The 25,147-nt window shown below is 34.9% G+C and overlaps 1 protein-coding gene across 9 annotated transcripts in view; it reads right to left on the bottom strand.

The window, feature by feature from the left end:
* The window catches only part of LOC106136313 (spectrin beta chain), a 53,004-nt gene extending 28,536 nt beyond the window's left edge, over positions 1–24,468 (bottom strand). For 2 of the 9 annotated variants that reach the window (XM_060948096.1, XM_060948102.1), the window contains exons 1-7: positions 23,978–24,467; positions 7,382–7,555; positions 2,729–2,880; positions 1,793–1,966; positions 1,111–1,399; positions 660–831; positions 158–286 (exon numbers count right to left, since the gene is read on the bottom strand). In XM_060948096.1, coding sequence (XP_060804079.1) covers positions 158–286; positions 660–831; positions 1,111–1,399; positions 1,793–1,966; positions 2,729–2,880; positions 7,382–7,517 — 1,052 coding nt within the window. In that variant the 5' untranslated portion in view covers positions 7,518–7,555; positions 23,978–24,467. Of the gene's footprint in view, positions 1–157; positions 287–659; positions 832–1,110; positions 1,400–1,792; positions 1,967–2,728; positions 2,881–7,381; positions 7,556–7,664; positions 7,815–10,859; positions 10,879–20,705; positions 20,852–23,977 lie in introns of those variants that run through there. The other 7 variants (XM_060948100.1, XM_060948104.1, XM_060948101.1 and 4 more) reach the window with 6 other exon arrangements.
* Between the last annotated feature and the right edge of the window lie 679 nt (positions 24,469–25,147).

The raw sequence follows: 25,147 nt of genomic DNA, 5'->3' as shown, positions 1-25,147 counted from the left end.
CGCAACTCAGTCAAGTCTGTACATTATCAAGGTAGAATTTGAACCTGTGCTCCTAGCGCACTGTTTACGCATTTTACTCGGGCATCTTATCCATTCGACCACCGAAAACTGAAATTTAGGCACAATAATAACTAGAACCAAACAAAACGAAACTTACTTGGGCGGTTTCTCAATGGTGCGATAGTTGGCGAACTGTATGAGTTGCTGCCTGACGCCTTCCAGGGAGTTGGCGAAGGCCCTGTCTCCCAGCGCTTCGATTGTGCGTTCGATCCATTGCAGCAAATCGCTGAAATAAAAAAGGATTTATATATTCACATTTTTTCTTTTTAACGATCTCTCTATTTAATGCTTTAATTTTATTTTATTTCGTAAAATAATATCTCATATGTACATACAATATAAATAAATAAAAATAACATTATCCATAGGTACCACCACCATATTTATCAATTTTCAAAAAAACAAAAGTGAGTTCCTATAAAATTCCAACTTGAAAATAGCTTCTGCTTTTAAGTTATCAAATTTCATTGAAATCTTAAAATACAGCGCATCATAAATAAATGTAACTACATTGATATAAACTGTACTTTCCCACTTCCTTCACTTGAGGAATTAACCATATTCAAGGAATAAATGATTATGATTGCGAACTAGCCCACCTGGTAAGAGATTCATATTCTTGCATCATCTTTTCATTCTCCATGGCGATCCCGACTACCTTCCCGATTCTCTTGCCCTGGACCGTCTCTTGCTTCAACTTGCTGAAGTAGTGGTAGTACGTCACCACATATGTGATGATCGATTTCTCATCGGGATGTTCAACGGCGATGTCTGGAATTCAAATTATTATTGATGAGATAATAATATGGACAATTTGTATTGCTTGATAATTAAATTACTTACTAATATCAAAAAGCGTATGATTTTGGACAGAACCTTATAATGTTCTTCTTCTTATCAAGTTTCAGTGATGATTTGGATTTTGATTTAACTTATAAGAATATACTCCGGCGACTATGTAATGAACGTGATATCGTCAAGTGTATCTTTTTTATTAATATAAATACCAAACCCAAAATAAGCACACTAGAGTTAAAACGACCATCTCACCTTCAGCATCCAACAGCTTGGTAAGTCCAAGTTTGTCCTCAGCAACATTGAAGGCATTATTCAAATTGTGTAATGGATTGCTTCTGTGCAGTTTCTCGAACTGTATCAAGTCAGGTCTGTGTTTGTGTATGATGGCATTAAACGCCAACCCGTCGCGCCATGATGTCGTGAAGTTGCGCACGTTCACATTGTTGTAGCCGGCCGTCTTCATTTGACACCATAATAGCAGGGCGTCTTTGGCAGACTTCGTCTCTTTGTTATCTGTCTCCTCGATCGTGATGTCTTGGATCTGTTGATGCATTGTTGTTAGAGATTGAACATTATGATAAAGAATAATTCTGCTAAAGTTACAAGTTTTCGAAACAAGAACGTATGAATTTGCATGATGTTGCCAACTTTTATTTTATAGGTATTTACGTGAGAGCTATTTTGGAATTAAAGTGTTTGTGGTTATTTTTTTTTTAATAAAAAATTCTCTTTATTGGCTTTTGTTTTTCTTGTCTTTTTCCTTGCCTTCTCTTCAAATTATATTTATCTTTATAAAAGGTATAAATTAACTTTTACATTTTCATCTTGTTAAACCCAAAATATTGAATGGGTAGTTATAACAGAATAAGAGTAAAACAAGAGTATTTCTGCTATAAATAATTGAATTTCTCCAATATTAATGAAGGTTACGAACCTGAAACCGGAGGATGATGGTCCAAATCAGCCCGAGGTTGAGCCTAGGGTTTCCGTCCACGATATCGTGGGAGCCCATGTTCTCCAGGTGCACGCGTTGATCTTTCAGGAACTGCAACGCTTTGTCAACATTCTCCAGGCAATGGATACGCATCTTGCCTTTCGTCGGCCGTTGCTAAAATTGAACATAACGTTTTAATTTCTAACATTTTTAAAATCGACAAACATGTAATAAGACAAAAAAAAAATACAAAATCCAAATCAGAGGATCACTCAAAAAGCCCTTATTAAAAAATATTTCAAATTGGAAATGAATAAAAAATATGTTATTATGTTTTTAGGTGAGTTTGATTAAAGTATGAAAATCATATTGAAATTAAAACTTTGGTACAATAAATTTAACGCAAATATTCCCATATGCAATATTTATTATTAAATCAAACTTATGAATAATCGTTTAGAAGCTAATCTAATAATGGAGCAAAACAGTAAACATTTGCAAATCCGTTTGTATTAATTTCTGGATGGATCCATTTATAACGTTGAGCTGTAAGTACTGTGGAATTCCCAGATCAATGTGTAATGGAAGTATAACGCGAAACAAACACAGTACTAATTTCGAACCCAACCAACGGTTTATTGATTTACTTTAGAATTAGCACTGGTAATAGTATCAAGGATTAGCATAAGGACATTGGCTTGTAGACCGAAAAGGTTATTGATACTTGTGATCATTCAAAATTTTTAACAATGCATATTTTAAATTGTTTCATTAAACCAAGTACAGATATCAATTATATCTGCTATCAATGTATAGTCTATCGATTCATAATTACTAAAGAAACACCTGATTCAGATATGGACTTTTGATAAGCTAGCAAGGAAAAGTACATAACCCCATTTCTCAAGCGTTAAATTCTTTAAAAAACATATTTACCAGTCTCTCTCCAGAGAGAACCTCCAATAACTTGATCAGCATCTTGCCGTCTCTCATGTCCACATACAGATCCCCAATGCGGCACCCCACGCGCACTAGGTGGGAGTTCACCCATTTTTGGAAAGTTTTCTTTTGTACGCTTTCTCGTTCGTCTGTAAATAACATATTTTATTTTTATACTAATGTGGTAAAATTTAAAAAAGTTTGCTAGCGGTCCCAGAATGAAGCCTTGCGGAACCCCGGTGCGAGATTTAAAAATGATAATAGAAAACTTGAAAATTTTATCCATTTTGCATAAATCGAAAACAGACCTGGACCATTATTAAGGAAGTGCACATAGAGTATTTTCATAGTGAAAAGTTAAGAGCAGATAAACTTTATAAAAAGGGAATGTTAACACAATAACCGCCAGTGAGGTCGACCACGCCGCGGGGACCAGATAGCAGGTTTTGTTTTCTTGGGAAGAGGATCCTCGCCTCCGTCCGCATCGACCAGCGCCATTGTAATAACTTCAGCTGGCCAGTATGGCCCTAGGTGTTGGTTTTCGGAAAGTAATATGCGTAACCTGATCAGCAGATCAGATTGCTGTTCGCACGCTGTAGAGCGTAAAGTGTAGTAGTGCTAGCAGTAATGGACGTGTTGTTTAAAAAATAACTATAAAAATAATTAATATTTTTTCTGATATCAAGAAAACTTAATTTAAATATTGAACAAAAATAAAAAAGCTGCGTCTGTTAGGATATCAAATAAAATTTAAGTACCTAATCGTTTTAATTATAATATTCCATGTAACAAATTAAAGCCTCCTTTTTCAGATTCTTTTTTTTATGTAATTGTTCCTAGGGATATCAATAAGGCCTAAAACGATTTTTTTTAAGTTTATGTGCTTGGTTCATTTGCGATCTTTACAGTGAATTATTGAAAATTAGTATCTACGCAAAATTTATAAAAGCCATCGTAGTCCTTAATTCCTTGTCACGTTTACTTATGTACGTAACGTACATACATGGTACAGAGTACAAATACTGTCAATTTAAAAATTACCTCTACATATCAACGGTCTTCAAACAAAACACATCACAACTATCTTATCACAGTACCAACCTCTGAGCTCAACCACGACCTTGTCGTAATATTTCTCAAAACCAGGGACTTCTATATCTATTCCCCTTTTGATCAGATCGTAGCACTCTGTCGATGTCATGTCGCCGACAACCAACGGGGACTGACTCGGGTTCTCAGGCGAAAGAACGGGAAGAATTAGAGCGACAAAATCCAACAGACCCGCACACTACAAGGATATTCGATACAGAAGTTGCAGACGTCGATAACATTAATACCGGTTTTAATTAAACCATTGCTAACACAATATTTAACGATTTCTCTAACATTTCTCGTAATCTTTACACGTGAAGTGCGTGAGTACGTAAACGAAAGAGTAAACGTTCAAATTTAAGATAACAACAGGCTAACATCACTGATAATATCAATGGCGAAATAGTCTCGAAACCAAACAATAGGCTATTTGACTGTATTAAAAATATACATTTCTTTTATGTCATCAGTCTTAATATTATTTTTTTGGAGCGATTTGTAATAACGCGAGATAAAAATATTGCATTATTTTAACAAAATCCGTCTCAGAAACTTAGGTTTTTATATGCGGCTGTCACGTGACTAAAAACGAACGTGATTGGCTATTTCTATTATGACGTCAATTATCCATAAACAGACTGTGGATCGTACCGTTCCTTAATGTTCGCTATTATTTTTCAATATTTTATAAGTGTTTGATCGCTCAGGATTATTCAGATAACATAGGTATTTAATAATGGAAACCAATTCCGCGAAAGCTGACAGTCGAAACCTACCAAAAGTGGACGCAATAATGGTTGGAAGAAGAAATCTGGATTGTCTTCTTCAAAGTCAATCCAGATTTCTATGCTGCCGAACTGAGGAATGTGAAAACATCAATGTAAGTATATCTTGGTAACCACTGATCTAAGATCATGATCTGAAACCACTTCTTGCGAATATTCAAATCCATCGGCATAGAAAAAAACAGTTTCGTAGGAGATTTATGTATAAGTTTGTAGATCTACTAATACATAATAAATGTTTGCAACATCCGAAAGGGTAAATATGAAGATCTGTTATACATAATATTTAAGACCTTGTTGTACTCATATTATGCAAATAAAAATTTTGAATTTGAATTTTTCAATTTGAATTTGATTTTATTGTTGTATTAGTGCATTGAGGCACTGCACAACATTTTTAGGAACTCATTTTAATAATTTTCACACATATGACGTGGCACAAGTTAAATAAAACAAGAGAAAATCAAAACTTTTCGAAACACCAACAAGCTTTGTATGATATTTACACGAAATTTACGTCACTGCATGCCATGGCCGCCATATTGCTAAAAGTCGCGTTTTGGCGGCATATTTGAATATTTTATTTTCTTTTTCGATTTTTGAATAAAATAGCTGTAATAAAGGCAGAAAAGTATTTTTGTAGGGCTCCTTATAAACAATTTAAATATCCTAAGATAGTTTTTAGAACTTTGTCAAATAGCCTATTGATATACTCAACTATTATATTGAACCAATTGTTTGATACCCCACCAACATAGGTAAACGGAAACTGGCAGTGATAACAAACACAAATTTGACTAAAGTTAATTTAAAATTATACCAAGAGGACAAGGACAAATCGCAACTAAATAGTTATGAAATACTAATTCTATGGTTATTTCATATTGAACACGCTTCTTCGGGCTTCTGTCTATTCTCCATCTTTATTTTAATTGATTGTTATAGTCATTAATTTCTAATCAAGTTTGTCAGCTTGAGTAAACGACACTTTATCTTGATTAAAATCATTTAGTTCTAAATGAAGTTTCATAATATTTTCGTAAGTGATGTACATTCAGTCAGAAAAGTATCGGGAATGGATTATTTATTTATGGTTCCAAATTCAAATTTTTGTTTTTTTTGTTGTTGTTAGATTGGCACAACTGTTTTCCATTTTGGCGCGGAGTTTGAGTTGCATCTGTTGTTTACATTAAATACAGTGCTATTTTTAGTTATATCATATCTAGTGTGTATTGCTAATTTCATAATGGATAAAAACATCGAACAAAGAGTTTGTCTTAAATTTTGCATTGCCAATGGAATATCGTGTTCGGAGTCACTGAAAATGTTACAGAAGGCTTACGGTGAATCGACTTTATCAAAAACTCGTGCTTATGAGTGGTACAAAGCGTTCAAAAGCGGTCGAGATGTGATGGAAGATTTGCCTCGCTCTGGTAGGCCATCAACGTCTGCAACTGAAGTTAACATCGCAAAAGTGAAGGAAATAGTGACTGAAAATCCTCATTCAACTTTGAGAGAGATAGCCACCGAACTTTCTGTATCTCACGAGTCGATCCGTACCATTTTAACTAATAATTTGGGTATGAAACATGTTGCCGCTCGGCTAGTCCCAAAAGACCTGAATTTTTTTCAAAAACTCAATCGCATGAGAGTCGCTGAGGACATGCTAGAACGAGTCAATTCCGACCCAACATTCATGAAACGCATTGTTACTGGTGACGAGATGTGGGTTTACGAGTTTGACATGCAAACTAGTCAACAAGCTTCGGAGTGGCGCCTTCCAACTGAACCGAAACCGAAAAAACCACGCCAAAGTCGTTCAAAAGTCAAAGTCATGTTGACTGTTTTCTTTGACTATCGCGGTGTTGTGCACTCGGAATTCTTGCCGGAAGGTCAAACGGTAAATAAGGAATATTATTTGAGTGTTATGCGGCGTTTAAGAGAGCAAATCCGACGAAAAAGGCCAGATTTGTGGAAAGAAAATTCTTGGATTTTGCACCATGATAATGCACCTTCGCACAAGGCCATCATTGTGAACGAATTTTTAACCAAACACTCAACAAATACCATCGAGCAACCACCATATTCACCAGATATGGCTCCAGCCGACTTTTTTCTTTTTCCTAAACTCAAATTACCACTTCGTGGCACCCGTTTTCAATCGGTAGAAGACATAAAAGAGAATTCGCGGCGAGAACTGACCTCAATTCCGGAAACAGCGTTTAAAAAATGTTTTGATGACTGGATTATTCGTTGGCGTAAGTGTATCGTTTCTAAAGGAGCATATTTTGAAGGTGATAAAATAAATTTGGATGAATAACAAACAGTTTGTGTATTATTGATCTTTTCCTGCTACTTTCTTGACAGAGTAGTATGGTTATTTACAAACACACAAAATTATCCACATCATAGTTACTTTATTTAAAACACAACATTAGGATGATATGATGTCGAAAAAAAATGCACTCAGTAGAAATAACTTTATAACCATACAATTATGTATTTAAATTTTCACCAAAACTTGCATGAGAACCATGATCATTAGTTCTGTTATAAAAAAAAACCTTAGAATTTGACTGAAGCGATGTTCATCCAAATAAAATGTGCCACCGAAATAACGCGCATTACAACTTTTGCTCGTTTGGTTTCAGCCTTTCCGCAACGAAAACAGACTAACGGAGGTCACACTTCTATGATGTGCACGATACCCAATTGAACAATAAATCCTCTGAAATAAAAGTAAAATAAGTAAAAATCATATAATATTTCGTACCTGCTAGCGCTTTAATGCGCGATCGTTCGAATAGCCTCGAAGACGAGTTGCCGCCATCGTACTCGAACTCGTCGATGATCTCCTGCCCGTGGTTGATGGAGGGGTCCCACCGAGACACAGATATGTCGGTCGTCATCGCGACCAACTGCACGTCACCACGCCACACTCAAAGATCTGAAAAATAAAGAAAAGAACCAGTCAATAAACTTAATTTTTTAGGAGGTTTTCGATTTCAAAATGTCAATACTTTAGATCATCGGCCAACGTATCCAATGCATATTACGTTCAATAAATTTGATGTAGCAGTCAAATTCGCAAAGCTGTCTGAAGGTCTAAATATTACACTTAGTATTACGTCAAAAATTTCTAAAGCCTAAAGAATTTACTGCACCGATATTTACTTGGACCGTAAGAAAAATATTTATACTTAAAACTGCAGTACCTATTGGATACAGTAAATGACATCATAAGCTTGATAAGATTAGATAGGACAGGACAGTTATCGGCGCACCCAAGCGAAATCAGTATTTGTTTCCAACGGTGGCGTGGTCATATTATTTTTTCATTTTAAAATAATGTCCTTGTATGACAAATTCCTCTAATTTCAAATGAAACCTTTTATCCTGTGCTTAAAGTTCCACATTAAAAAATTGTATTGTTACAGAATCACAATATTACGAGAACAAATTAAACTCAAATCATATTGCTTTAGAATACATATTTATAAACTTCTTATGATCCATCCTGGCTTTAGGCCCGGTTGCATCCTCATCACTCTGGAGAGGAGCCCGGGGTATGCCTTTGACCATGGATCCTGGATTGGGTGAGTCAGGTGTGGAAACCTAACCCGCATTGGATCGATCATGGTTACACATCCAGTTGCCTGAATGCGCAGGTTTCCTCACCGTAAGAGCATCGGTTATTATTCAAATGATATGTACATAACTTCGAAAATAGTCATTGGTAAATGGCCGAGGTGGGATTCGAACCTGTGTCATTTTTGCGCCACACGCATTTTGACTTTACCGAATTGACCACCGACGCTTTGATCTCTGAATCTTTACTATTACACTATTTAGGGCAATTAAAGCTAACAGAGCTAGTGTAGGTATACATGAAATATTTATTGGACGTCACTAGGAATCAAATCATTGATTGTACTGAATTAATAAAAATATCTTTTATAAATATTGCGATGACGTACACGGTATTTGAGAGTTCTACATTCCTTATGGATGTGTTTAGAAGACTAACATCAATTGTAATACTACTTTGCTAAGAGACTCAGACAGCAATTAGCTGAATTAGTGAGTGGTATTAGATTGGCCGTGTTAACTGTATATAAAGGTTTCTAAATTAAGGCCTTTGAAAGGAAGATTTATCTCAGATGAAGAAGAATTACAGAAGGTTTTCAATACACCTGTCTTTCTGAACCCATTTTTAGTGACTAGATATCATAGTCAGTTATCCAAAGATAATTTTAGTTAATAAGTGGATCTTCAACTATAAAAATCGCATTGAAATGTTAAATACGGAGCGGTTACTCTCAGCTAATAATTATTAATTCGAGTAGAATGAGGAATGTTATTTTATAGTACACTAGCGAACCGCTCCGGCTTCGTATGGGTAGCATTTAAAGATATAAACCTATCTCAGAAAACCCTCTTTCCAACATTTTAAACGCAAAACATGTATGCGCTAATCTCGGGTCAGTAGGTAGGTACAGAGAAAATAGTGGGACTTTATAAATGTAGTGATGTATTAAAGTGATTTTAAGATACCTAGACTTTGGAAATAACTGACAACAATTATATGTATGTGTATTCATTCCCCTCCACCAATACGCGTCATCTTCTCCTCAATATTTACTATACAACTTTCTCAAACATAATACCCAGTTACTTGGAAAGTATACAAACAGGACCATGATTAAAGCAAGAAAGTAACGGTCAAATTTATGGGCTGCAATTAAAATTAATAGCTAACAAGGTTATAAAATGATAACTATTCTAATAACGAACTATTTGCTGCATCCATATTTGTCTTTTACGCACATATCTTGTGGAAGAGCTTTTTAATTTCAATAAGTACAACTTATAAAAATTAAGCTACAAGAATTAATAACTTTTAAAATCACTGTCATACTTAATTTTTCAATAAAAAACCTTAGGTCTCCTTATGTCATGACGTTAATACTGAAAATGAAAGTTTCAGATTCGGCGGTAGGAATTTTATTTAGCAGCGAATCAGTTCAGCATCTATTTGCGGCATAACGACTATAAATCATTGTTTGCGGTGACCTTCTGACATAATGGACTAACCTATGAAGGTCCGATTGCCAACCGAGCCGACCTAATGTATCTATATGAAACACATACTATAAATTTATACATCTATGCAAAATAAACTGAACAAAGTTTCGATAAAAAAGTTTAAAAGTTAGGACATTAATACACTGCTTCACGACAGTTGCAGTAGAACATAATTATCTTACAGGACATTCTTGCAACTTCAAAAATCCTATTTAGTTAGGACAGCAATAGACAACGAAACCCCTTACAAATTTACTTTCTCTCGAACAACAATAAAGTTTAACTGTGTGTACCAATGTGTGAAGTAGGTAGTGTTCTGATTGGTTCGCAGATTCGATGTAGAAACATAAACCTAGATTAGCCGTAATAAGCGTAAAAGAAGTACACAAACGACTTATCGAGCAGGCAAGACGAGGTCGTTGACCCGAGGCAGGCAGACATGGCGACGTCGATATACCATAGCCATTAAACGCCACCATAGACCATGGCGGCACTGCGGTTAAACAGTAATCAAGGTACCACAAAGGAACTATTGAAATACGAAACAATATCGACCTTGTTGAAGAAAGCCGTGTATTTTCTTCTTCGTCTGTGTTTGCTTAGTTTAAGAGTTACGTAAGTACCTACGTTGAATTTCGAATACCTACCATAAGATAGGCCTCTACCTTTTATATCCTGCCGGAAACTACGTAATAAATGTCTATAATTTTTGCCGCCCACTATTAAATGGTAGAATAAATAATTACCTTCAAAAGGTTGGCTCATAAAAAAACATACATTCGTCAAATGCCAGGAAGAAGGAAGAATGCCATAATTTCGTCTTAACAACAAATGTCACGTTTCTTTAAGGCAGAATTACCGCTACAAAATGGCATTGCCCTCCTACAAAAGTCGCTTTCAAAAAAAGCTTCAATTTTGCTGTTAATGCCATGGTAGGACAGGCAAAAGTCGATCCTCGCGCAAATTGTATTGAATGCAAAATGCCCAGGCTTGAAAATAAAAAGAAGAGACCTCCATAGAAATTGATAAGTATAGAACTGATGACTATGTCTAGTACACTAGACGTCACGTTACCGCAGAACGATTACGCGGCGAGGGGACGACGACGCAAGTAACGTTGCTCTAATACTCCGGATATCCTATGTATGATTGTTACAGTTACGTACCTTCACACGCTAAAACGGCTAAATTATTATATCATTACTAGAATGCGGCGTTTCTTAACCATCGAAAAAAATGATATTACTCTCGTAGTTCATTATTAAATGAAAATCTAATGGCAATGAGCTAGATTCCCTGAACTTCACAATAATATTGACACCTGAATAATTGGGTTATTACAAATTACAAGTAAATAATCAAGAACGTTGCCACATGAAGAGTGTACTTCATTAACTTATTTGACACACTTCACTTACATATTTGATAGAAGTGATAATTGCACCAGGATCTGAGTTTGATTGAATGATTTGGAGATAATGAAAGTATTATTATAAGATTATACTCGTACCTACTTCTATCTATGTCTATATCACGCCGCACAAGTAAATGATATAATACCCTGTACTTTACCGTACAAAGCGGATGGGACCGCCGCAGGCAAAGGACTATTACCTACATGAACTATTATTTAATTATGTGGCTATTTAACTGACTTGAAATGCCGATTAAACTTTATGTAGATAATTCAGTTTCTTCGAATCCTCTGTCCTCGTGAGTTTTTGATTAATTAAGTATTCAAGATAAATAAATATTCAACATTTTCAGTTGGCTAAAACAAAACCTCAATGGGCGTCGGTCACTCCAGTGCATAGAGTTCATCAACAATCAAGGAAAATACAGCAAAAAAATTGACCATTTTTATTATTTTATCATTTCTAATCGATTAATGAAGGCTATTAGCTCAGACGGTTTGACATAAAAGCAAATATTAGCGATGGAGGTTGACCTCAATAGAATCAATTTGCGATAATGTCAGACAATCCAGCACTATCGATTTCTATAACATCCTAGCAACATTCTAGTCTTGACCCATGCCCTGTAATACATTAGCTGCTAGACAAACACAAATGTAGACTACCACACCCTGTTTATCATTGACCTGCATAACGGACAGGCAGTAGGCAAGACTATCTTCCATCAAGGCATATGAATCAAATGATTCATTATGATGTGCATTTTAAACCTCATTCAGTGGTACAGGATGCTATTTGATTTCCATCTAACTAAATGGAAAAATACCAGAAATGACTGTACAAAACTTCTATATTTCATTTAAGTTTGTTTTGTCTATTCCATTGAAATTTTTCATAAGCTGATTATTACCCTTGCGAATATATGGAAGATTTAAACAATAAGGAACAAGTATTAAGTAAAATCACATATTATTTCCAAATGTAGTAATAATTTGTATGAATACTTATATATTAGATATTTGTTTATTTATTGCATTGTATATCCTTGATTTACACGAAATACTAAACATTATATGTATAGATCAAACCATTTAAGTACATTGTTATCTGCGAAATAGATTAGAAGCCACATGTTATCAACTGAAATTATAAAATACACAATATATGTACGAAATAAGTGGCACGATTACAAGCGTCAGACATGCACCGTTGACATCATACTCGTTACTAAATATAGGATCATTAACACGTAACCTTAAGATGAACTGAAAATCCTTCGAACTCGTATTTGCAAAGCATTTTATTCATTCCATGATATAAGCTTTGTTGTTTTTAGATGATGAGGTATGTGAATTATAAGTCACCACAATATTTGTTAACAGTTTCTCACGAGACAACTAATTAACCAGTCCAATCCAATTAACAACATAGTAAATCCCAAAGAAAGAAAAGTAGCTTATACCTCGTTGGTCTTAACTTATTTCGTTTCGTTAATAACGTTATATTTATCACATGCTTTTCCATAATACTGCTGACATAAATCTAAGCCAGGTTTAGATATATAACGTCGCAGTGTGTAGCGGACGAAGCTAACAGGCACTTCCCATGGCTGGTGCACGGACGAATTCATTAACCCAAATAGAAAACCACGCCTGGAGTGTGCCTCCGCTTTGCGTGAGTTAGGATAACACTGACATACAAATTCCCATTGTAATAACTTTACATAAGTAAAAAAAAGTAATTTAATTTGCGTTCCAAATCGTGGAAGAGTAAAGTTGTAAATACATGAGATTTTACAATTTGGTGATATCTGGCGCACATTATTTTGATGCTGAAATTCTTGATAGATATAGAATAGCAATTTTAGTTTTAACATCTAGCATGTATTTAAGATAATTATAACAGAAGTCCATTGAAATAGAATCATATTCAAAAATAGAACGACTAGTAGTTGTGGACATAAGAAATGTGACGGTAATGGTATCTACTTCGATAAATAATTTATCCTTAGGGATAGGGACATATAAAGCGAAACTCGAAAAATTGCTACTTGGGCTACTTATCATTAAAAAGTGAAATCAGCAAGTTTATTCTTGGAAAAAAAAATGGGAAGCACAATTATATCTGCGGTAATCAAACTACTCCCTCACGTGAAAACGCTCCCCTCCGCAAACCACAAACGCCCGTTATAAATAATAAACAAAATGTTCACTGGCACGAAACATTACGCTACACAGAAACAAAAGGATATCCGGTCGAAAATCTACGGTAGAGCACAAAATATAACATCTACATTCATTGCAAATATAAATATACCAAGTAAATCTATTGAAGGTAACAGTTTAAAAGTTAACACTGGTGCAAAACGGACCTGAGGTCTGAAAATTCCCTAAAATATCACTGCCTTTCAATTACTTACAGCAGAATAGACGCGGCCCAGGTAAATAAAGGCCATTGTGACATATATAAGGATTATGTTAACAGGTCACCCTTCGGGAACCATCTACCACCCACCTAGTACAGAGGCGCCAATTTGACAACGTCACTGACCGAACCAAAACCCAATGCTTCTTGGCAGTACATTTTATTAGTCAAAAATATACGATGTATACGCTGAATCGATTATTTTATTTTTAGCCGTACGATATACTCAAACTTTTAAGAAGAATCTAAAAATGAGGACGTCGAATGTTAGTGTTCCGTTTCAGTGTTTATGTCTAGCTTTAATGGATGACGTTATTTTGACGGGTTTGATCATGCTAGTTTTCATTTAATTCAACTGTGCGAAGAAGTATCAAATCATCTAAATGTCACATATCGTCATGAATGAAAATAGAAGTCTCGTCATAGTTGCAGCATCCGAATCTCCGGGTGAGATAGAAGTCAATAAGTATCGCGTGGGCGTCGGCACTGAACTTTGTAGAGTAGGATACATCTCATTTGTTACCATCCACGTAGATATTACAATAATTGAGGTGTGAACCTGAACGCAAGTAGAAGTCAAACAAGCTGGAAATATGATCAGTTAAATACAATTATATTACCGTATTACTTAAAACTTTCTGAATTACCGTTTTCCTTTATTTTTAGAATTTCCATAATCTTGGCGTAACGCTATAAGTATTGGTACAATTGACTCCATTCTCAGGGGAAGAGGTCAGATTGTGATTGTAAACAATTCTCACGTAGTATTCAATGGTGACGCAAACCGCAATTTTAAATAGCGGTCGTGGTCTCACTTGACCAACATTATGAACTATTGTTCTGTATTATATCTTGGCATCACTCTGCAGACAGCCGAACAGTCATGCAGAACGAATCATTTTAACGACTAAGAAAACGCTCGTGACTATCCAATCGAGCGTGAAGGCGTAAAACAAGTGAGTACTGAGTTGGCGAAGCCACCGATAATAATGAGAGAATCGTAATTCGGGCGTACGCGTATTGATTCATCATTAAATCGGAACCTTTGATAAGTTGACTCAACACAATGAAATGATAGTGCAGCATTTTTTGAATTCATTAGAATATTCTTAACGAACGTACATAGGGAAAGATTTTGAAATCTTTTTTTAAAGAGGCTTGTGTCGTTCCACCAGAATTCACGAGATCACACATTGCTTTAGGGTTCTACAATAAGATTTACGTCGTCAGTCCAGCCCTTTTTTGAAACTTTACAAATATCTCTCGTTTTTTCAACTTGAAGAGCAGCGCATTAGAAAATAAGGTAGACTTCAAAATTTCAATAAAATACTTATAATCAAATCACAGAGTAAAAAGTGGTGTGAGTGTAGCCAGTTTATAATACACAGTATGACATAAGCGTGGGTGACGTCATCAGGCGTCGTCGGCAACAGCCGGCGAAGGCCGACGGTGTTTGTGCGCGAACGACCGGTTTTATGCCGATGCCGACACATGCACCGCACGCCGCGGCGGGAATCTTGTACGCCGACGCGCATCTACTCTTGGAGAAACAATCCGAGAAATAACTGTTCTACCCAATCGACTCCATAGATAAAACAATAGTCAAACACAGCGAAAGTTTCGTGGTAGGTATATATGCCGTATTGCAACGAAAGTCCAATAAAAGAAAGTAAGTTAATTAAGAGGACACTTTGAAGTTTGAAGCCAACAGATTATGTAGTATACCTACATAGTAGAAAATTAAGTTTCATTATATCACGAAAGAATGAAACTAAGTGTGAGTAATTTAATTTCCGCTCCCTGTAAGAGTTCATATACTAAGTACTTCCCACTTCTCCCATCCTCGCTTCTCGCAGATGGCGCAATGTGCACTGACCACGCCCATATGCAAGCACACAACCTCCATGTAGTGATGACGCTACTAGTCAAGTCTTATTTAGGTCAATATAATGCGTACTGACCATAAAATGAGATTTAACTTTATAGCAGACGCTTGGTTGAACAAAACGAATAAACATAATTGAAATAGTTTTCGGAAATTATACACCATTTGTGTGAAACCTCTTTGAAATAAGGGATGTTAACGTATTAGTTTTAGGAATGGTTGATTAAACACACCACATTTTTCTTGGAAACTACTTTCCATTAACCAACGAATGCGCCAAAAGCAGTTAGGGGCAAGAATATATCAAGTTACTGAAAATTTGAAACCAGTAAAGAAAATTAAATACAAACAATGAAAATATAATGATGTATCTGATTATTTTATGATAAATGTTTATAAAGTATTAACATAATCTTCGAGACAAACTTCAATGTTTTAAGATGACAAAATATTTGGGATATCTTTCAATTAATTTACATAATGTCTCAAAATATTTTAAAAATGCATATAAAGCGAAACAACACTGTGATTCTAAGAAAAGAAAATAGGTGAGACTGACAACAGTGTGCCAGTCGGCCGTAATATCACACACAATGAATTATTCAAGCCATAGCTTTACAATGAAAATGAAGAAATGTTTGTGCATAGCTATGCAAACTGAATATACTTTCCATAATGTCAATAGAGAAGTCACTGTTAGAGAAAGCTACGAATCTTGAAACTAAATTGTAGTACAATTTAGTTTCAAGATAATGCTACTAAAATACTTAATTCAAGCCAACGTATCGCGTAAAAAAATTCGGAAATTAGGTATCAATCTTAACAAAAAGATTTAAAATATCCGTTCCATAAATATACGGACAAATAAAACACATTCATTTCCGAAGTATCCACACCCAAGCAACGTCGGATATAGAAACACCAAATTATATGTAAATAGGTAGATTCTTTAAAATTTTAACGTATGCCTTCTGGTTTCCCTTGTGTTTTTATACATACTGAAAGATAAAGCGTTAATCATCACAGCATTCAAGCAACGAGCGGCCCAGAAAGAACATGAAATAGGTCGAGCTTGCAATTCCGTGAAGGAAGCTGGGAATAATAAAGCCACTATAGTCATGAGAAATAAAGCTTATTGTTATGAAGAGTTGATTATGACCTCAATGCTGTATTATTAGATTAAATAATAATGTCTCGCAGATTAAGGTTAATTAAATTATTTAGTTTTATTTTGTTATGCATGGATGTAATTATTTAGTCGTCAAATACCTTGACATTAAAATATTGCAACAGATTCATTTAAAGTAAAAAAAAAAACTAAGTACGTACTATGATTAGTAAATGTTAGTTTTCGAGGTTGTAAATGAACGCATGACATCACAGTTCATTCAAATAAAAATGATTACAGTGTGTAATACTCTATGAACAAGACCCCGCGTGTCCTCAGTTGATTGTAGTAAATTGCTAGCCAACCACCGTCAAATTGCTATTGCGAGGCGACTTCTATTGAGCAAAATAGGATTGTGCGTTTAATGTAGGTACCTACTGAATCAAAAAATTAGCCAGAAATATAAAAAGCTGTTTCAACAGTAACTACATTTTATTAAGAAACTGCATCATAAAATTGTTTTTTCAAATACACACCGATGAAATAAGAAAACTTGTTTAATTTTATCCAAAAAATCAATACTTATACTGCTTTGGCTGTTGGGATGCAAAACAACGACAAACGGGCATCATAGGAGATCCATACATCCAATTTAGACAATAAGCTGGTCAGACATTACATACATGAACGTAGTAATGTTATACTTGCACAGAAAGCGACTGACTGTTACGTGAGCGAGTGCAAGACATGGACTGGATTGGAGTTCATCGACCCCGATACAGCGGGACTCAGGATTCCACCATCGGAATATTAAGTGTGATTCGTACGCTCCTGAAATACAATTGATTGAGATCTTTGATACTGTTATATTTAACTACGATAAATATTAAAACACAGTCAAATATGTAAAAATAATAATATAATCTAGCATGGCATGGTGTATACACATGATACTCTTAGAATTCAAAGAAATAGCTTTTACGAGGCTATAAATAAAAGAATCGAAATAATTTGACTCTTGCTCTTTCACTATGGCATTTACTATTAATACAAGAGCAAGAGGGCAACAATGCATAATTACAGTCGGTTGAAGGCAGCAGTAGAAAGCAAACTCTCCAGCTTGCCCCTTTTGTTAGTGCAATTAACGCGTAACTTGCTCAACCGTGAAAGGGCCACGGACTTCGGCTATTTAGGTTGGGTTTTTCGATGGCCAAGATTCGACTGCATTGAAATGCTGTTGGCTTTTAAAGTTTTCTTATGAGAGTGTACGGCCAACGAAACCACGCGACGATTTGCAATTTTATTTATACGAGTATTAATTTGATCGTCTATTTTGAGATCTTCGTGTTCTAGTATCCCAGGATTCCCTGGAAAAGCAAAGTTAAAAGAAATAATATGAATGTTAAATCTAGATTCAAATAAGAAGTAATTTCTGCCATCAATTCCAATAAGATAAAAATATGGTTAAATACAATGTTCCAATTTGTACGCTAAATCCCGTTAGTATTACCGCACGATGATATGTTATAATGATATACATTAGTTATGTTTCTATAATATGTTTTGGATAGGTACTTTTAGTGTTTGAATATTACTCATTATTATATTATTCTCGGAACTTTGTAGACTTCATCCATCCTCGTCAGTAGTATCTTTATTGTTACTTTAATATTCTTTGGCTTCGTTCATTTCAAGTAAGTTACGGTCTAAATTGACCTCAAATATTTCGTTTGAAATATTTCAAAATACTCGATCATAAAAGCACCTTTGTCCAGTCGGCCCGCTTTCGAGCGTGCTGCCCGTAACGCTAAATTTAGATATCTAAAAAAAGTATGCTGTTGAATTCCAAAGGTACGGAGCGTTTGTTTAAATGTTCTGAAGGTTTAGGGCACTAAAACATTTAAATTTAAACTAAATTTAGTATTTCGATAAGGTTTATTACACATCAGGAAAATAATTACAAGTCTTTGTGATTGTTGATGTTTATTGACTCACACGTTGTCTATTTCATAAATATTTATAATCAGTAACGAATTTAGCTAAAAAGAAAATATTTAATTAGTCGCTAATCATTGCACTGAATGATCGAATTATTAGAGACAATTTCTATTAGTTATTAAATAAGTCGAAGAAAGCTGAACAATTTAGCTGTAAGAGATAGATAAATATGCCGGACCCGACTGCCTCCGGTAAGATTTGATTATGTCATCGAGACGGCGCGCCTCGAGGTCAATTGTGAGGTCATATAGTAATGTAGGGTAGATAACTGTAGAGCCGAAATTCACAATTACTCGATAAAGCGTACTAAACGAAGAGACTGGACGCATCGGCTATGTATCCTTGTAAACCAGTTCTGTCTGCACTATTGCGCCAGTTGTATCTCTACATGAAAGGAAAGTCTACATTAACCATACAATAATCATCTTTCAAGGAATCTTATCGTAACATAATGTGTGCTAAATGGTCAAAGATACGAGAAAGATAATAAACCAGCTATCAAAGTCAACACCAATTTATCGTGCTCACAAATACACACACAATTCTTACGAAATACATTCACTTTTTAATCGCAATGGTTGAAAATATTATATTTTTTTACATAAATTAAATACTATACAGTCTGTCTTCTACATATAATCTCTCTTCTAAACGCCCACATAATGAGTTATAACATGAATTTTATAAGCCCAAATGAGATATCCAAAATATCTATGTTATGTATTTTAAGATTCCCAATCAGAATACTAAATGACATCACTGATAATTTTTTGTCATTAGCACCGACGTGAATCGAGTGCTGTATTATTATACCACAAGTAGATATGTCTGACTCATACAACCAGTACCTCTAAATTTATTCATCAACCGAGCAAGGAGCTAGATCTACGGGCGTGGTTAGGGTTAGTTTTTATTAACTAAAACGTAAATATCAATTTATTTTTATGCCCACAACCTACATTAAAGTAACAATCATGTTACAAATATTGTGTTGTTATACAATAGTAATAAGTTATTTTGGGTTGGATAAGCTTGGTCGATTTGAGCACTACGAATCAACAAATGACATCACAAGCACTATAAAATGGATACTCAATTATGATACCATCTAGATATGAAACGAAACATCATTTCTTTTAGGAATGTTACAGCTTAGCATTATTGAATCTTGAGAACCGTAATCTAGTTCTCACAGTCTCATGCACTAAGTAAAAATGTAGGTCTTTATTAGGTAGGTATTTATCATTCGTAATTAATGCCAGCTTTATTTTTCCAACTACATATTGTCTAAGAAACTAGAACATTCAATAATTTGGATAGTTATTAAACTGGAACAATAATTAGCTACGAAATAGATTCTTAGTTTCAAAGGCGTGCTTATGCGACAGCACCCTGACAGTGTTCTGAGGGATTTTCTTCGTTTGGTATAACTGAGATGAAATGTGTTTTATTAGGTTATTTATGACCACTAATTGGCTCAAATACAGAAGAAGAAAATAAGAGCTACAACAAGACATGGAACCAGCACGGCTAGTCATTGGAAATTGGAGCAAAACATTACAGAATACTATTTAATTATCTGTCTATCCATCAGTGTGCCATCCATCAGTACGTCTGCGCGACCGAGCTCAATGACAGGGGGCGGAACTGGAAGGGAAGTGTGAAACAGGTAGACCAAGTTTTATGCCCTGAACAAATCTAGGAAATTTATATTTAAGAAACAATGGTCTATCCGCCATCATTAGAAATCGAAATTAAGAAGGTAAATTTTGGACATAAAAATTATTTAATTTTGCAGCAACATATCCCACAAGACACGTCTTATCAATGGCATTGAAAAGAGCTGGATATTTTTATCATATTTGCAATCATTAGGTAGGTATGCAAATACATGTAGTATTTGCAAACCTAATAATTGCAGACATTACAATACATTATAAGATTAACTCTCCACTTCTTTTCAGACAATATGTTTTTAAGACCCCTTAAGCAAAAGCTAAAATTCATTTTTATCCATTAGCCTTATCAATTAGGCTTATTAAATCGGGCTTTTTTACACATTAAGGTTTCATATTCCAACTTTCTAGTGACACCATAACTCAAACCTTACTATTGATCCTACACAGGCACAACACAGGAAATGTGATCCGAGGAAGTGATTGAATCCCATAAAAACACATACCGAATTTGAATCGAGGACTATCTCATTTCCGCGCACATCCAATAAGTGTCACTTCACTATGTTTTTCGGGGATCTCACGAAAACACGACTCGGAGCGACCGGCACGGTGTCGAGGCGCGACATGAACTCACAGTGAGCTCCGCAATATCGATCGGGCTTGGCCCTCCTGGCGCCGGCGAGCCGCATATCCCTGGTGCACGCACGCCCCGCCCCCCTACCTTGCCACCCTAGCTAAAACACCCTTTATATCAGGGAATTCGAAACGCCACACGATTTATAAACAAATTGACTGTTGACACAAAAGGGACATGTCATTTTTAATCAAATACGATGTAACAGCATCTCAGTAATCTACTTTTCAACATTTAGTATGGAATACAACTTTACTGATATTTCGGGTGTTAATTGGCAACACCGGATTTCCCTGCCTCCCCTGAGCTTGTTACGCTAGACCGCGTAGATACATCGGCATAAGAACACCCCTAGAATATGGATTGAACAGATAGGATAGATAAAGACAAGTCTTTGACCTTATTTTCTCATGATAGTATTTATTTACGTAATCTAGGTACCGGCTTATAGATCAGAGATATGTCTACCTTTTTTTCACTGGGCAGTAGGTAGGTAGTACTTAATTAAGTCACCAGGTTTATCATAAAAAATATCACTTTTTTTAATGAATTCCTACAATTAACAAACAACTACCTAATATAACAATTATAAATCACTGTTATTTGAAAAAAAAAACATTTCAATACGCTTTGAATTTAAGAAAATACGTAATATATTGTGTACCTCTTTTTTTAAGACTTCAACAATACCTTAAAAACAAAAATTACGACCTTCTCAGATGACTGCCACTGTCTAAAAAAATCCTGGTGCAGATTCCACACCCTAGTCGTCCCAAGACTGTTGCCCGGGGCACATTGCTGGCTTCACAAGAAACATCAGAGAACCTCTCTGTACTCACTAAGCCTTTGTGACACACTCAAACATCATTACACATGCTCTTAGGATTCTATAAGTACTTATGAATGGCTAACATGAATGGGGTATTCAAGTATGCACAATACATCCAATGCCATATCCAACAGATCACATTGACGTAAGGACTGCCTTCTGGTAGAATAAATGGTCTATAGAATTAATTAGTACAGGACATATAACATACATACATATTCTCACGTTTATATCCCTTACGGGGTAGACAGTGCCAAGTCTTCAAAAGACTTAAAGGCCATATGTATTTAGCTGTTTGGCTTAATGATAGAATCGAGATTCAAATAGTGACAGGTTGCTAGTCAATCGCCTAAAAGAAGAATCCCAAGTTTTTAAAGCTATCCCTTAGGTTAGGAGTAAATTCAAATCTGTAGATCTGAGGATGTTTTTAATAAGATTCTAATAAGCCAAGTATTTTTGTAGATTTAAAATGTTGTTTAAATTTTACTTTGTAAAACTATATGTGATTAATTTAGATTCAAACTTGTATGGGTAGAGCTTTTAGTTTAAAATATCATTTGGCCATGTATTAATTAAGTTCTCTCTTTGAGTTTACACATACATTTATGTCTCAGTAATGGAAAATTTGAATAAACTGGTATGATCCATTACAGGCTAGTATTTAAGAACACAGAGGTCAGATTGCATCATTTTTTGTAATCTCCCCTCTATTAAATTTTCATAGGTAGGTGAGTCCTTCCCAGCAAGGTGGGAAAATTTAGGACTGAGATGTCAATAATAGAGAAATCATGAACACAGTTAAGGTAAAGCAAAACCAAAATGGTTTCAAATTTCATTGCAGTCATACTGGTTGTTCCAATGTCTACTGAATTATGGCAGCTTGGAAAATTCAATCCTTTTTTTAAGCAACATTTGTTTTGATTGTTGAAGTCATAAAAGTAAGACTTTGTATCAGTAAATTTGGGATTCAACACACAGTTCCTTGTGGATATTCAATACTTACATGCCACATGCAATTTTGTACAATTCTGGTCAACTTATTGTGGAATGAATGAATATATTCTCATTAAAATATGCTTAAATTACTTATTTGTATCACTGCTTCTGATGAACTAATCTATTGTTTTGGCCTTATCTCAATTCTATCATTGGGTCATGCAACTAAATTTGGTCTTTCATTCTTTTCCAGACTGTACACTTGTTCCAACCTATTTCTTATTTTTGGGTTCATGATATTTCTGGTATACTGTACATTTGTTTCATGGAAATTCTCATGGTATTGCAGCTTCAGACAAAAGTAAATTTAGATAATACCAACCAATAGGCAAAAATTATGGCTACAATAATTTTACGGCCTCTGTGGCGCAGCGGTAGTGCGCTTGACAGTGTGTGTTCGAATCCCAGCCAGGGCATGATGAGAAATGAACTTTCTCTGACTGGCCTAGGTCTTGAATGTTTATCTATATAAGTATTTATTCTAAAATATAGTATTGTTGAGTTAGTATCTTTTATCACAAGTTTCCAACTTACTTCAAGGCTAAATCAATCTGTGTAATTTGTCCCGTATTTATTTAAAATAAATAAAAAAATAAATAAAAGACAGTGCCTCTTGAAAAAAGAAGGAAAAACAAGAAAACCTTCATATTTAGGCAAGGAAACTTTTAATCCACTAGATTGTCTGGAAAGTCATAAGAATTACCCTGGACTACTTCTAGGTATGCAGGTACTACCCAAACTAGAAAATTGATCACTCATCATGAATATTATTTATTTAAATTTCAATTAATCATAACAATGTTTTCTTTTCTAAGTTGGGAAAATTATGAGTTGACATTATTGAAGCAAATGCTGCTATGCAGATTGTGTTACCTTCTGCACTAACGCTTTGGAAGAAGCAGTAAATTTTGTTGTAATTTATTTGACATCTAACAATGTCCAAAACCAAAAGATATAACAATTATTTTGTGATGTTTGAAATAACTATTCCACGCGGACGAAGTCGCGGGCACAGCTAGTGTTTCATAACAATTAATAAAAAAAAAAAATTTGAATCATTTGGTATTGATGAATTATCTATGCCAGGGAGGTAGGTAAAATTATTTAAAAAAACATCTAAAAGCGGTAAAATAGATAGGAAACTAACTTAATGCTATGTTTGAATAACTTGCACCAATAATAGGCTACATCAAGTGTTAAACTGAGGTTTAAACTAGGTAAACCAATGAACTCTTACTTGGCTTCCAACTGGATTTAAACTAAAACTGAATCCAATTAGGTTTCCTGTATTAGCTACACTAACGAAAAGTACTTACCTCTTTTACTAAGTCCAGGAATGCTGTCCCAGATCCAAAATACACACAAATTTGTCGACACACACACAATCTAACACTTATTCCGGGAACTATGACCAATTGTACAAAATTCACTCACGGCACACGAACTTATTGAACTGTTTTTTAGGTGTAATAACATAACCTTTTTTGAGCCTTAATGATTAGTAATAATCGTAATTCATGTAGAATAAGCTACAATATCATCCGTGACTACGAGTACGAGCACGGCTTCGAAGGCGAGGCGAAAGATCGTCGCGAAAGCATCACCGCAACGGCACGAACGGCATCACCCACTTTTCTGTCCTAACATAGAATCGAGTTTTACTAATAAACTGTCATCTCACTTCATGCACGAGTTCCTGCCTAAGAAATACGGTTTACATTAGGATTTGGAAACGATTGTATGCTGGCAACCACTTACAACATAAATTAAAAGTTGTAGAATGCGTTCTTTATTATTTAAATGCAGTGTCACCAAATTCAAATTGATAACATAAAAAATAAATTGACATGTGTAGGTAGCTCGTAACGTAAATGTTCCGTCATTTCTTTTCGTGATTATTTATTCATTGACAAAAATGACATCATCGGGCTTTGGCTTGTGTACTGCGAGTATCTCAAGTGATGTTATAACATGAGTACATAATCGATCGATTTAAGAAAAGCGAAATTAGTGCCAGGTTATTTAACCGATAATAAATTTAATTGAAGAATTCAGGTACTTTGAAGTTAAAGAAAATTTCGAATCGGTGGATATTACTCGAAAATTTTTGAGAATACGATTTAATAGGTACAATCAACAACATCGAATCACGAATTGAAGTGTCTACAAGATGGGCCCTACTGAATGTCAAATCTAACGTGGAAACGTCATAATGCAATAAAAAAAGTTGTAGTGTTGCCAAGTGTTAAAAATGTTTTGCCAATGAGAGAAGTTTTTAGAAGATAACCTCAAGTAAACAATACACTGTACAGGGATTTTATTGACAGATTCGTAGCTTTCATGGGAATTTCGAGATAAAAAGTACACTATTTGTTCCAAGATATGCACTATTATTAAGGTTCCATTTAGATGTCCGTATTCATACTAATAAAGAATTGAATTTTTGTTTATTACGAATAAACTCAGAACTACTGGACTGATTTTAA

The sequence above is a fragment of the Amyelois transitella genome, chromosome 15, assembly GCF_032362555.1.
Source record: "Amyelois transitella isolate CPQ chromosome 15, ilAmyTran1.1, whole genome shotgun sequence".
NCBI classification, from domain to species: Eukaryota; Metazoa; Arthropoda; class Insecta; order Lepidoptera; family Pyralidae; genus Amyelois; species Amyelois transitella.
The sequence above is the reverse complement of the archived record's forward strand: the minus strand, read 5'-3'. Positions and strand labels throughout refer to the sequence as shown.